At 49.9% G+C, this 13438-nt stretch overlaps 1 protein-coding gene across 27 annotated transcripts in view; it reads right to left on the bottom strand.

The window, feature by feature from the left end:
• Window positions 1–986: 986 nt before the first annotated feature.
• The window catches only part of RBFOX2 (RNA binding fox-1 homolog 2), a 169564-nt gene continuing 157112 nt past the window's right edge, over window positions 987–13438 (bottom strand). For 24 of the 27 annotated variants that reach the window (XR_014586319.1, XR_014586320.1, XM_083842614.1 and 21 more), the window contains 3 exons: window positions 9070–9158; window positions 8046–8118; window positions 987–6873 (listed from right to left, as the gene is read on the bottom strand). Coding sequence is in view for 23 of the 27 variants with exons in the window: in XM_083842614.1 (XP_083698740.1) it covers window positions 6819–6873; window positions 8046–8118; window positions 9070–9158 (217 nt within the window). In the remaining 4 variants the exon portion in view is untranslated. Of the gene's footprint in view, window positions 6874–8045; window positions 8119–9069; window positions 9159–11626; window positions 11704–13438 lie in introns of those variants that run through there. The other 3 variants (XM_083842612.1, XR_014586322.1, XR_014586321.1) reach the window with 3 other exon arrangements.

The raw sequence follows: 13438 nt of genomic DNA, 5'->3' as shown, positions 1-13438 counted from the left end.
GTTGAACATCCTCTCGAGTTATTGTTAGAACGAAATGAGCATCATCTGACAGGAACACATTGCAGCTCCTCGGCACACACCGAGGAGGAATGCTTCAGGAGCGCGCGCCTCCCCGCAGCGTTACCCACAGTCCTGCCACCCGGGGGCACGCGTTGTCCCCTTCCCTTTGCACCTGGTGTCTTGCATCTCCAAAAAATGAAAAATAAAAAAATAATAGTCCTGCGCTGCCCTCAACTGTATTCGGCCTATTCCGCTGTATCATTTCACTCGGCTGTGTTTCCATAATTACTTGCAAATTGCCCAGAGGGATTTATTATTTGTTATTTTTAGGATCGTTTCAGCGGAAAAGGCATCTGATTATTTGTATATATATTTGCACGACATCTCTCACTTGAGGATCTCTGAGCACTCCACGGAATATGAATGAAGCTCTGCTCATCTGCCGCGATGCTCCTTTTTCAGGCAGGACAACGGGAGCGGTGATTAAAAGCCACGTCCGAGCTCCCGGAGGAGATTTCTGCCCAACACAGGAACGGCGGCTTCCAGCCGTGCGCGTTAACTATTAAACCCGTGCTAACGCCAACAGCGGGAGCCCGGCTACACAGGCATGAAAGAAAACACTGATGCTGCCATTTGAAACGGCCGTGTGTCCTTCCAGGCTAACGGGTTCAAACACAGATTAGGCTTGGGGGGGTGGAGAAAAAAAAAGGCTCCCTATCACACGGCAAACACACGGCGCTTTCTGCTAACGGGCAGCAGGGATAAGAGTGGGGTTACTGAGAGCTGGGGGCACAAATGCACCAGGCTGAGATTTTGCTGGTGTAGCTTGCCAAGGCTTCACCCTTTCTTGCTGCTACATCATCTCCGGGCTCGCTCCTCAAACCAGCTCCCCCCTTTCTTCGCGTGGTGGCCGGCAGGGAGATGGATGCACCAGCGAAACTCACCTGGGGCACAGCAAAACAGACAAGAGGCAGGAGGCAGCAGAGTGGTGTTTCTCTCTTTTATTTAAAAACAGTGCTTCATTACCATTTGCAAAGGGTTAGGAAGGGTTTCCCCCCTTGCTTAGAGTTTATAAAAGCCAGCAACATGATCAATAATTTATACACATGGATAGTAATACAAAAAAAAGGAATAAAAGCTAAAGATCTAACTACTCCGACCTTCACAATTCCAGCTACTTGATAATAATAGGAATAACCCAATGAATACTGTATGGTCTGAAAGCTACTATACAATATGATACTTAACGAGGGAGGGCGGGAAGTTAGAGGCTGTCACAAAGCCCTGGGATGCAGATACTGCTTCTCCAGAGTCGGCAGGGAAATGGGACCCTGGGCAAGCGGCTCGGGCGTCCTAGGAAATGATCCAGGGGAAGGGAACGCGTCCCGCGGGGGGACACGTCCTGCTCCCCGGCGGTACCTGGCAATGGGAGGTGCTGGGGAGACCGCGTGAAGGGGCAAGTCTGTCGCTGCCTTTGGAGGTGCTGCGGCATCTCAGCCTCGCACGGAAAACCTCCAAGTCTCAAGTAGATCAGCCTGTGAGGTCAGTAAAATGCTCCGCCAGCTCCACGTCGCTCTACAGCCCTGGTTCTCGTTCGCTGTCAGCCCCAGGTTTTAGCTCCAGCTATTTACAAGCAGGATTTATCATACTAAAAAAAAAAAAAAAAAGGAAAAAAAAACAACCAAAAGAAACCAAAACAAATCATATCCCCTGGGGTAAGAGAGGATTATTTCGTCACTTGATAACGCAGCCGAACCAAGCTGCCAAAACTACAACATGCGCGCACACACAAAATACTGTGAACAGAAAAATAGAAAAACATGACCAAACTGAGACGGCTCCTGTGGGAGGCCTGATTTCTGACTTCTGTAAGGAATTCGCTCCTCGGGGAAACAACAAGCCCCTCCACCAGCAGAGAGCTGGCAATCTGGCAAGAGACTTATTATTGACCCACTTCAGGGAAGGAAAAAAAAAATTAAAATTAAAAAAAATCAAGATTAACTGGCATTTTGCTGACTGCCAGCCAAATGACTACTGGGGTGGACGGCTTCAGACACCAGCAATCTCCTGGTGAAATCAGGCGAGGCTCTTGGCTGGCGTGCCCTTGTTCCACCAGGCGCCAAGAGGTGGCGGGGGACGCGGGTCTGCGCTGCCGGTCCCTGCAGGCGCTCGGCCCAGCGCCCAGAGGACCATCGCTGCCAGAGCTTTCTGACACCACGAAAAATTGCCTTCCAGGGTCAGCAGCAGCAACGGAGACGGGAGTTGGGTGTCCCCGGTCCCGCTGAGTCTGCTGCTGATGCGTGTGCTGCAGAGGGACGGGGGCTGTCCTGCAAACTCCTGGCTAGAGGAACGCGTACCAGGGAGAAACCCCAGAGCCTGCTTGGAAAGGGCCCCATTTCGCACTCTGGCCATCAGACTCCTGCTTGCCTCGGTGACTGGAGTTTTCCTTGCAGAAGAGAAGTTGTACTGGGGTTGGAGGGTGGAGAGGGCAACCAGTAAGGTGGGGGTGGAGGGAAGAGGCTTTTCAGACATTAACATCACCAAAAATAGTGTTTTATGCAACAAAGAATCAAGTCTCACTGGTGTATACTACAAAATGTTTGACATTTTCCAAGAGCATGACAAAATAAAAACACAAAGAAGTCTACATTGGATGTTCATCGCGTTCACTAGGTTGGGTTGCTGTTTGTTTTTTCCCCCCCTCCTATATTAAAACAGTGCAAACAGGTACACACATCACCCCTCTGCACCGAGGACAGCATCCCCCGACCCTGCCAGGCTGGCAGCTGCCTGCGGGCTTCCTTCCCCTTTGGAGCCAGACCCAGAGCTCACCCAGCTCACCCTCGGTTTTCCCTTTATACAATTTCTAAGTGCTCCTCCAGATGTGATCTCCTCTGCTCTGCTCCTTCAGGGCCGGGTCAGGGTGATGTGGATGGGGACGGGCTGGGGACGAACGGGGCAGGGGCTGGGAGGCTCCGCTTTGCGCTCCCCTATGCCAGACAACCTTCCTCAGCTCTCGCCGCGCACTTCACACTCAGAAGAGGCAAGGGCAGGAGACAAACGACTGCCTCTCACTTTAGGGATGGGGAAACAAGCCTGAAGGAGTGACCCGACTGCTCCCACATCGTCCTTGAGGATCACCGACAGAGCCCTGAGCAACCCACGGCTCTCCAGCTCCTGAGCAAGCCCTCGCCGGGCAAAGCCTGCGGCTCTCAGGCATTTCAGCAGCTGAGCAGCGGCTGCTTGAAAACGTGGCTTTGCCTACCTGAGCTCACCTCACGGGATCTGCACAACGGCTTTGCCTGGGAGCAGAGGGCTGCAGGAGGCTCGGCCTGGGCTCCCTGGTGTCCCCAGGTCCCGGACCCCTCGGGGCACCCTGCCCAGCGCGGGGACGGTCACAACGGGGTGCAGGGGCGCTGGGCGCTGCTGTAACGCGTTCCTAGCAGAGGACGTGCTACGCCAGTAGAGTTCACCTTTGTACCAGCACAACTATATCCACAAGGAAAGACGGACCAGCATATTAAAAAGAAAAATAAAAAATTAGCACTTCAATCCAAAATTATACCGGTATAATACGGTGTGCTGGCCAGACCTACTGCAAGACAGTACAGACAGCAACACTTAGAGGAACATCTTTTCCTCCACATCAAGAGGAATCCCGGTGCCACCAGACAAGGTCACAAGCAGCAAGCTATTTGCCAGCCCGCCTGTGCAGTTTTTCCCTTTGAAAGCCAAGCCCTGGGGACTCGCGCCTGCAGATCCATCTCCGGGACAAGCACTAGCTGCTGTCTGGGCCCAGGTTAACTCATGAAGAGTCAATCATTTTGCATAGGGAGATATAGGCTTTGTCCTCGCTTCTCCAGAAGACAGGTATATAACCAAGGCTTGGCTGCTCTGAACCCATCTCAAGCCAGTTCGCTACGCGTCTGAGTGAACCCAGAGCTGCTGTCTGCCAAGAAGAAAGCACGGCGCTGCCGCCGTGGCACAGCATCTCCTCCAGAAACCTCGCTGCAAAGCCTCGGCTGGCGGGCAAGCTTTTGGGAGGCACCGCGCCCCGCAGAGCGAGCCGCCTCCAGCGCCCGGCCGTGCAAGCAGCCCGGCTTCGGCACCACGAGCGGGTGGCCGGGGACGCGGTGGCATGAACTGCGGGGCACGGCGGGAGCTGGCCGGGCTCTGGGAGGCCCCAGGCTGGACGGTGTGGAGCAGGTACCACTCGGAGATGCTACAGCAGAGGACTGACTGACTGCGGCCCCCCAAAGGGTGGGCGCTTCCGCACGCAAGCCCTCCGACTCTCAGTAGCCGCGGGTGGGCTGAAGCTGCCGTGCATAGACTCGGCTGGGAGGCAGGGAGGGGGCCGGCCGCCCTGCGCCCGAGGGAGGCAGAGCTGGGGAGGGGGACGATTGCACCGCCAGGGCAAGGGAGGGCACGCGGGGAGGGCGAGCCCAGCTTTTTGGGGAGCCGCAGTCAGAACCAGCTGAACTGAACCGCAGGACGGGGGCAGAGAGGGCGAGCGTGACCGTTTCTACCACAGATCCTCCCTCCCCTCCCTCAGCTCAGCAAAAGCCCCCGCGTGCCCCGATTTCCCCGCATTTCCTAGATTTTGTGAAAGCCCCAACACCCTGTTCCCCCCTCCCCGTTTTCAATCTAACTAAAATATTTATATACAAACAACAAAAAAATTGTCATAACAGCAACAAACCAAACTTTGGCTTGGAAAAAAAAAATAAAAACCAACAACAAAACCAGAAAAAAAAAAACAAAACAACAAAAGGCGGCCAACAGGCTGGCAGTTTGGTGTCCCCTTTTTCTAGCTATTCCTCCAGAGAATCAATAGCTTTAGGGTCTCTAGCTTAACTCATGGCTTCCCCATCCTTCTCATTTAGGTGCCTCCTCTCCGCTGCGCCCAGAGAGGCTATGTGTTTCGCTGGGGAAGAGCAAAAAATGCGTGGTTGTGCATGGCTGGGCCAGGACACCTCCTCGGGGAGCTCTGCCTGCTGACACCGCTTAGTGTTAAATGCAGGAGGTTTCCTATTCTGGTATCAGCAGTGGGTGGAGGAGAAGGTGTATGGCAGGAGTTGGGAGAGGCTCCACCAACGAACCCGTGCTCCAAGCAGCCCTTCTGGGGGTGAAAAGCTCACCCCAGTACCAATTGAGAGAGTTGAGGCAGAGAAGTGCGGTTTTGTTAGGCTAACGCAGGGTTAGAGATAGCACAAGAGCACCTGCCTCTGAGCATCGGGGTTGCTGGGAGCACTCGGGGCCAGCGGCTGAGCGGGGAGGGCTGGAGAGCAGCAGCTCCCTGCCGCAGCACTGCTCCTGCAGTCAGCTGAAAAAGCCAGCTCCGTCACCCAGCCAGATCGCTGCTGGTGAGAGCAGAAGGGGGACGGTCTCGGGAGTCGTGGAGTCCTCCCCTGAACAGCCTCCCCACTTCCAAATCTTATCATATGTAGTGTCAATACGGCCCCAGCAGCCCAGGTGCGTTAGCTTTCTATGGCAGGCTGGGCAAAACGGCCCCAGGTCTCCAACGTGGCTCTGTAAGGGCCTCAGATACAGCTTGTGGTGGGAAGTTCCTATGAATTCAGAGCTTGTACAAGCCGCTTCTGCCTCCCCTCAAACTCCTGACCTAAACGAAACTACTTCAGGATCACGTTTGGATATAAAGAACTCTTCCCCCCCACGAACCCACATGCGTGACCCTCACCGCAGCAGCTTATACATGACTCGTTTGTCTCACTCGTGTTATTTGGAACAGATTACTTGCAGTAGTGCCTAAGCAGCTCAGGATGAGCAGGAGGAGAGAGACCTTGCAGGCTGGACCTCGGCGTGCCCGAGCGCGGCTCTGATGGTTGAGTCTTCAGCCACAGCTTTCTTCGTCATCAAGGCTTCACCGCCGCAATTGTAACCACTTGCTGTCCGCAACAGAGGTACTCTGTGTGATGGTGCATTGCATCTGCCGCTCCTCGAGGAAGAGAGGGAGGAAAGGGACAGCAAGGGAGAAAGATCTCGAAACGGAGGATGTGAAACTAAGGTAATTACAGCCACCAGCAATGGACAACAATCAGCTAGAATAAGTTGTGTGTAGGGGGAAGATCATCCTCCTCAAAAACTCCTTTCAAAGTCTTGTCCCCTGTACAGCGGGTAACAGCCAAAGTCTTTGGGCAGGTTGAGGAAATCTTCTCTTGCCGAGTCTAAAGTCCTGACACTGCTGAAACTGTCCCAAACCTGTGCGCGTCAGATGGTGATAAAAAACGAGGAAAGTCTCTGCATTTCCCCCTTTTCCACACGTAAATGACTATTTCCCACCAGCATTTAGGTCCCAGCCACAGCCAGAGAGTGCTTCCTTCTGCAGACCAGAAACACAGCAGGTGGAGACTTCTCCCTCACGTCCTCCTGTCTCCCAGGCACCAAGCACCAGACCCAGGGAAGTAACTCTGTCTGTGTGTTCCTGATTAATTGCATGATATTCGGTTTCTAACAGCTTTCCTTAACGCTAATCGCCTTTTCCGTGATTGGTAGGATAAGCTATGCACCAACATACAGACACGGAAATGCATTATTTTTACCACAGTTAAAAAAAAAAAAAAGAAAACAAACAAAAAAATAAAACAACCAAAAAAGCACAATCTTTGGAACAAAAGAATTAAAGGCAGAAATTTAAAGGAAAAAAAATACATATTCAAAGAACATAGTGAGGTATAAAAAAGTATTTTCTCTTTTGTTTTTTGTTTTTCCTCCTCATCTTGCTATAGAGTTCCTCTACTAGTAAATATTGCAATAGCCAGGCCTCATGAACTGGGGGGGCTGTCCCACTTGCAGGGGGCTCACGTCACTTCAGTAGGGGGCAAATCGGCTGTAGCCACCTCGGTATAAACTCGCCTGTAGAAATTAAAGGAGAAGAGAAGAGGTTGTTAGGAAGCGAACCTGGAAGAAACTTTCAGGGACAGTGCCCAAATGCTCTCAGGATTAATGGATGTGTCCTGGCACTGACCCGCGACCATCAGTCCCTCTAAGAAGTAAGAGAGGAGAACCTTGCCTGCAAAAAACAAAAAATGTAGCTCAGGAGGACATGTTCACAGCTGGAAATGAACTCTAGCAAGCCCAAGTCACAAAGAGTTCAGTACCAGAGGTGGGACTCACAAGTCTCAACCTCTGGGCCAGCTGTCTAGACTGACTTTTTGGATAGCAGACGCGTACTTCCAGGATGCTCTTCACCTCACCTTAAGGTGGAGATCTAAAATAGACACGATGACCTGGTATCCTTGAAATACCTGTTTTTCCTCCACTGACCCTAAAGGGAATCCGCGTGATGCGCTGAGGCTCAAAGGGAGGTGCTCCAATGCAGCCATCTATATTTAGGTGTCTTTTCCTCTGCGCACATTTGCGTTGCAGCCTTTGCAGCAACACAAATACTGCACTGGCTGGAAGCAGATGGGCAAGCATGTGTTTTCAGCAAGCTGTGCCGCTCCCGTTCAATGCCAATATACCTCATCCCTGCCCTTGTGTAACTCCTGCTGGCAGGCAGGACGCCGCATCCTTCTGCTGGTGGAAGAGGGAACCAAGTGGAGCAGCTTTGCTGCAAGATGTCACAAGAACAACTTATTCCCTCACTTTTCCTAGGGCTGATTTCTCATCGTGCAACAGAGCTCTAAAGGGCTCTTAATTAAGTTAATGAAAAAGGCAAGAAAGGATGTCCTGCATCTCCAGCCATTGCCGGTTCTTGCTCTATCCATCTCCTTGATACGGTTATACTGATTCAGCAACGACATTCTGGCTCCTGATGTTTCTGGTCATCCTTCAACCACCTCTTTTGTACAGGGAGATGTACAAGAGTGAGTGATAACTGGTCTTCTGCAACCTGGCTCCCTTCCTAGAGCACACAGACAGACACAGGAATGCGGAATGGCTGGGGAGCCAGCACTGCAGCTAAGGACCTCCTCCCTCCGTGGAAAGGTATTTCTGGATAAAGTTTCAGTACCTGATACACACAGTGAACAGCTGATGCCCGTGCTAGGAATGAGAAACAGCACAAGGAAGAAAATCTCACTTACCACAGCGCCAACTCCGTAGCTAGCGGCAGGGGCAAGGGCATGGTAAGGATCTGCTGTGTACACCCTGCCATAACTGAAGAGAGGGAGAAAACATGAAAAAAAAAAAAAAGTCACTTTGGAGGGGCAGAGAAACAGCCTTCTGACCACAGGCGATGGAAGAAGCAACATGCCCTCCTACACACATGTATGCATACATGCACACACATGCACACAGGCAGCCCCTCTCCGCAGAGAGCCTATGGGCATGCTGCCATGCACCGTATGAGATGGGCGAGGGACCGGCCTGCGAGGAGGAACGTGGCAGAAGCCATGAGCTCAACCTGTAGGAAAGAGGTCAGCGCCTTGACGAGACAGTTAGTGCATCCCTTACCTCGAGTGATGCAATTTGGGAGGAGAGTGGCTGCTGGTGCTAGTGCTACTGGCACGGTAGCAGCTGCTAAGTGGAAAGCAGCAAGGGGTTCTCCAGAATGAGGAGGGAGTATGAACTTTAATGCTCTGACATGCGCTAAGATTAAAACACAGCCTTACTGCACAGGAGATAAAAAAACCTTAAGGCAAGCACTCTGATGATGATAACCCTTTGCATTTACGCAGAACCGCATGTTAAAGCGCCCGAGAGTACTGTACGAGCTGAACCATTCTTACTTTATGGATGGGGAGAGAAATGCACCCAGCGATGGAACAACCTGCTCAGAGTCACAGAGCAAGGAGCCAGCAATGCAAACCAGGTCTCTCAGCTCTGAGGCCATAAGCACACTGCCTCCTTTGCCCACAGAACCACCAGGATAAGGAAGAGGCCAGGATTTGTGCCAGCCCACACACACCGGAGGGCAATACTGCCCCAGGAGCAGGGAGACAAGTCGTGCACTCGAATCTTTCATGTTGGGTTGTGCATGCAAGTGTGCACGTGCGAGTGCAAGTAAGACAAAGAAACGGGGAAAGTATAAGTACTGTAATGGATCAATGCTCCTCGAATCTCCAAGCACAGCAAGCTAGCCCCCGGGGATGCCTCCCCCTTACATACCCATCGCTGTAAGCTGCTGCAGCGGCTGCAGCGGCCGTGGCTGCTGTTGCAGTAGCAGGCTGTGCATATCTGTAGGCTGCGTATCCACCCTGCAGGAGAGAAGAGAACTGACTTTACAGATACCTGTCCACCCACGCAGAGCCAAAAAAAAAAAAGAAAAAGAAAAAAAAGGAAGAAAAAAGGAATCACACACATCACAAGGAGAGGAAGTGTTTCAAACTGCATCAGCTCCCATGTCTTATCTAGCACAAGAATTGCCCATTAACTCCTACCTTTTTTTTGCTCAGAAGGACTAGGGAGACTCTTCCATTTCCCAGTTTAGAATAAACTGAAGTGAGCCTGAGCATGGTGATATCCCTGTAGGAAACTAAATTTGGCATGGAGGAACGGAAAATCAGAAGAGAGCTGAAATACTGTATGCAATGTAATTTCTATGTCCCCTTCCTTTTACGCTGGGGAAATCAGAGGTGGGCACTTTCTGTGAAGCATGTATTTTAGAAAGGGCATCATTCAGAGGAGCTCCTGTTTTTTTTTTCTCCTTTGTCTCTTTTCTAAGCCTGGGAGACCCCAAAGGCTAGAATTTCTTTTGGTTCAGATGCATAAAAGCATCAATAGCCAGAGAAGCCAAAAAGCAATCAGTAAAAGAAGGTCAGAGAAGTCAATCTCTGGTGGTCTAAAGGGCTGCCAACAAGCAAATTGACACAGATACCAACCAGAGCATTCTCCTCTCCCTCAGAGTAAGAAAGAAACAGGTTGGGGGAAATCACATCTGAACAGACTGTACTGCTGCTGCATTTACACCTATGTTACACATCTGTAGTAAAGATCTTTAAAATGCTTACAGTGGTAAGAGGTAGATCCTAAATATGTAGTTACAGCTGAGCTGGCAAAACATAAATCCTGGCCCAGAGGAAGACTTGCAAGTGTCCTACCAGAATTCCCACCAACAGCTCTCGGGGCAGAGGAAGCCCGGGCTCAGCCCCACTGCCCCGCGCACCTCGCAGTAACGAGGGACGGATGCCTGCCACCTCTCAGACCCCGAGCTAAGGCTGTGTGGCAGTCATGAAAGAGCTCTGAAGCCCAGGTTAGATCTTTTCTGACTGTATGCTTCTGAACACGTTTCTGTAAACTCTATGGGGGAGCAATGGTAAATGAACCGTGGCTTTGATTTGCCAGAAACACAATGAGCCATAAATAACATCAGAAAACTCCAGATTGCTTCTGGCTTTTTTTTTTTTTCCTTTTAAGTGACATTTCAGAGTTGGAAGGACCAGAAGGCAGACTTATGCTCTTTACCTCCAGAATCAGCTCAAAATATCTCTAACGCTTTTTCCCCTATAAATCTTATGGCTGTATGTAACTTAAGAGTACAAGATCAGCTCTACTGCAGGACACACTCTGTCTTTGCTCAGCAGTGCTGTTTTGGTCTAGACATCCTTTAAAATAGAAGTCATGATTTTAACTTCATTCTGGTTGCCCTTGTGGAACTGCCCCCACGATGGCTTGCGTGCTACCCCAAACATTCCTGGGGATGGTCTCTTACTCTGGAGGAGAGAGACCTGCAGACCCTTTAATCTTCTAGTTAATAGAAGAGAGTAATGCAAATAATCACCTGTGAAACACCACGCTGCTTGAAAGAAACGTTGTCATGGTTTTGTCCCTCTTACCTAGTGGTTTCAATCCCTGCACTTCAGACTGATGGTCTGGGGAGGTTTGGCTTCTTTCTGGCATGCTATCGTTGCGCCACCACTACCTCCACCTCCAGAACATGACAGAGACAAGGGGAAGGGGCAATCCAAATGAAACCTTTACCAACCTCACCAAATTAGGAGCTTGTGGCATTTCCTTAAGCTTGTGACCTTCCTGAACTCTTGGCGTGGTCTGTCACTTGGGCATGGCGTGGAAGACATTTCCACTTGGCACTGTCCTTCGGCAGGGCAGGCTGCTGCAGCCCCCCCCCCGATTCCCACCCTCCCTCCCACCTACCAGCCACATTTCACATCCAAAGCCGTTTCAAATGTGACTGGCACATGCTCTACACATGGCAGCAAGATGCAGTTTGAAACCAGAAAAGGGTTATCATGTAATTCTCTTTTAACTCACATCTCTTGTAAAGGAAAACGAAACCAAACCGAAAACAAAAAAAAAAAAAAAAGAAAAAAAGAAAAGAAGGGTTGGAATCAGGTGTGGGAAGGGGGGGAGGGATGGCGTAACATTTATTAATCAAAATTAAAAACTAAGCATGCTGACATCTGGAGCTAGAACAACCAGCAAAGTCACCACGTTCAGACTCATATTGGCTAGTTCTATCCATCCCAGCATTCTCTTGGGACAGCAGTTCGCCCTAGGCTCTACCACAAGCTCAGTGAAGTACACAGCCTCAAGTACTAGAGCGTGCAGCCACAACAACCTGCTATTACGGAAACAGTCAGTCACCACTGGAGTTAACATTCCAACCTCGACGACTCCCCGCAGCCTCCCGCCCTCGCCCCCCGGAATGGCTCCCACCCTAGCCCTGTCCCACACCACGATGTTAATAATTATAACAAGCAATAACCCATCTGTTATATCAGAGAAGGGAACAGAGACTCCACTGAGAGATTTAGAGCGGGATGTTAACATTTCTTCAGTCGACTGCACAACAAACAAAAAAACAAAAAAACAAAAAACAAAAAAACAGGAGAAATAATTCATTGGAGAAATGAAGTTAAGAAATAGCTGACATGTGTATTGCTTTTTTAACCATGCACTGATGCAAAATTGAAGCTACTGTTAATTGTAAAAAATGTCACAGGATACAGGTACACACTCCCGGGCAGGACTGCTCAGCTCGAAGCGGTCTGCAAAGTCTACTGGTGTGTACTTCAAATAAAACCAAAAATGGGGATTATAATGGCCATGGTACGTTCCTGTCATAGGAGCAATGAGTGTGGACAGCTGGGGGATTTCTGACACGGGAATGTGTTTAGCATGACCAGCAGGTCCACCGAAACAGGGTGAAGGCAAGAGGAGGAAAGTTGCAGCTAGTACTCCTCCTGATTTCACAAACCCTTTTGCCGAGCTCTGGGAGTGGTACAGAACGAAGGAGATGCTGTGCAGGTCACCTCACCCAGCTGACGCTCCTGTTCTCCTTAACCCGGGACCCACATGGACTTCCTTCAATGCATCTAAAGCCCTACTCAGCTTGTCCAATGCACCAGGTGTTTTCTCCTTCCCTTCCTGCTCACACAAAACTGTAACTTGTATGCAAAGCTCATCCGTATCCTCAGCTACAAGGTCCTACCGTCCCTAGTGATTTCTGATGCCACTCACTTCAGGTACTCTCATAAGTATAAACTGTATCAGAGTAGAGCATCTTCACCAAACGTGAGCAATCGTGTTTCCCAATAAAAGAAGAAATTATTTTTAAAAGGTCCTTGGCTAGCTGCACCACACTCCTCCAGACTGCAACAGAAGACACCATCGAGTGGCATTGTGCATGAAACCCAGGACAGCTACGCAACCTCCCCACTCCATCTATTTAAGTGAAGCCATCCCACAGGGACAGGTTTACCCGTCTAGGCTCAGTCTAAAATCTTTAGCCTTGTCTCAAAGGAGATGGATGTGTCTGAGCTTCTCGTGAAGACGTTAGCTCAGAGACATTTCTGTCAATGGGACAGTTTAAAAACAGCCTTGACTATGGAACAGGCTTATGCATTTTTACTGGGCCAGTCAACAACCAAAAGGACTGTCTAAATAAAGACTGACTTTCTGGTACAGTCTTTTGGATTGTATGGGGAGCACATGACAGAGGTGAACATAATTCTAAATGCTGCTTATCTTAACTCAAGTTCTCTTTCTCTTGTTATCCTGCCAGTGTTGCTGGGGCTGTGCTGAACCCCTTTTCCCATGAGAACGTGTAGAGAGCCTGAGCCTATAGATCTCAATTGGCAAACAACCGGATTTTCTCAGGTGTTCACAAGAGCCCAAATTTCAAATGACTCTTCTGTGATATTATCATCCTTGGCTCATCAGTGAAGCAAGAAAACATTTTTTTAATCCCTTCTATAACATTAGATGATAGCATTCTCAATATTGTGTTATTTCAGGGCGTATGAAACAAACCTGGGAAAACAAGATACAGGAAGCTGCAATCCCAATGTAGAGCAGCATTCCAATTACTGAACGTGTTAATGCAAATAAATGAGCATGTAAAGGCTATACAGTTCAGCACAAAACAAGTCTCATCTTCTCTTCCACTCTTTGGGTCCATATTAGCTGACAACGCAATGGGAACATGAGGAAATCCAAACCTACAGCTTACTATGTCAGTGTATCCTATGATCATAAGCCTTCCTTTTCTTCTTTCCTTGCTGCCTTAGGCAGGTGC

The sequence above is a fragment of the Anser anser genome, assembly GCF_964211835.1.
Source record: "Anser anser genome assembly, chromosome: 1".
NCBI lineage: Eukaryota > Metazoa > Chordata > Aves > Anseriformes > Anatidae > Anser > Anser anser.
Note: the sequence above shows the minus strand (reverse complement) of the source record. Positions and strands in the feature narration are given on the sequence as shown.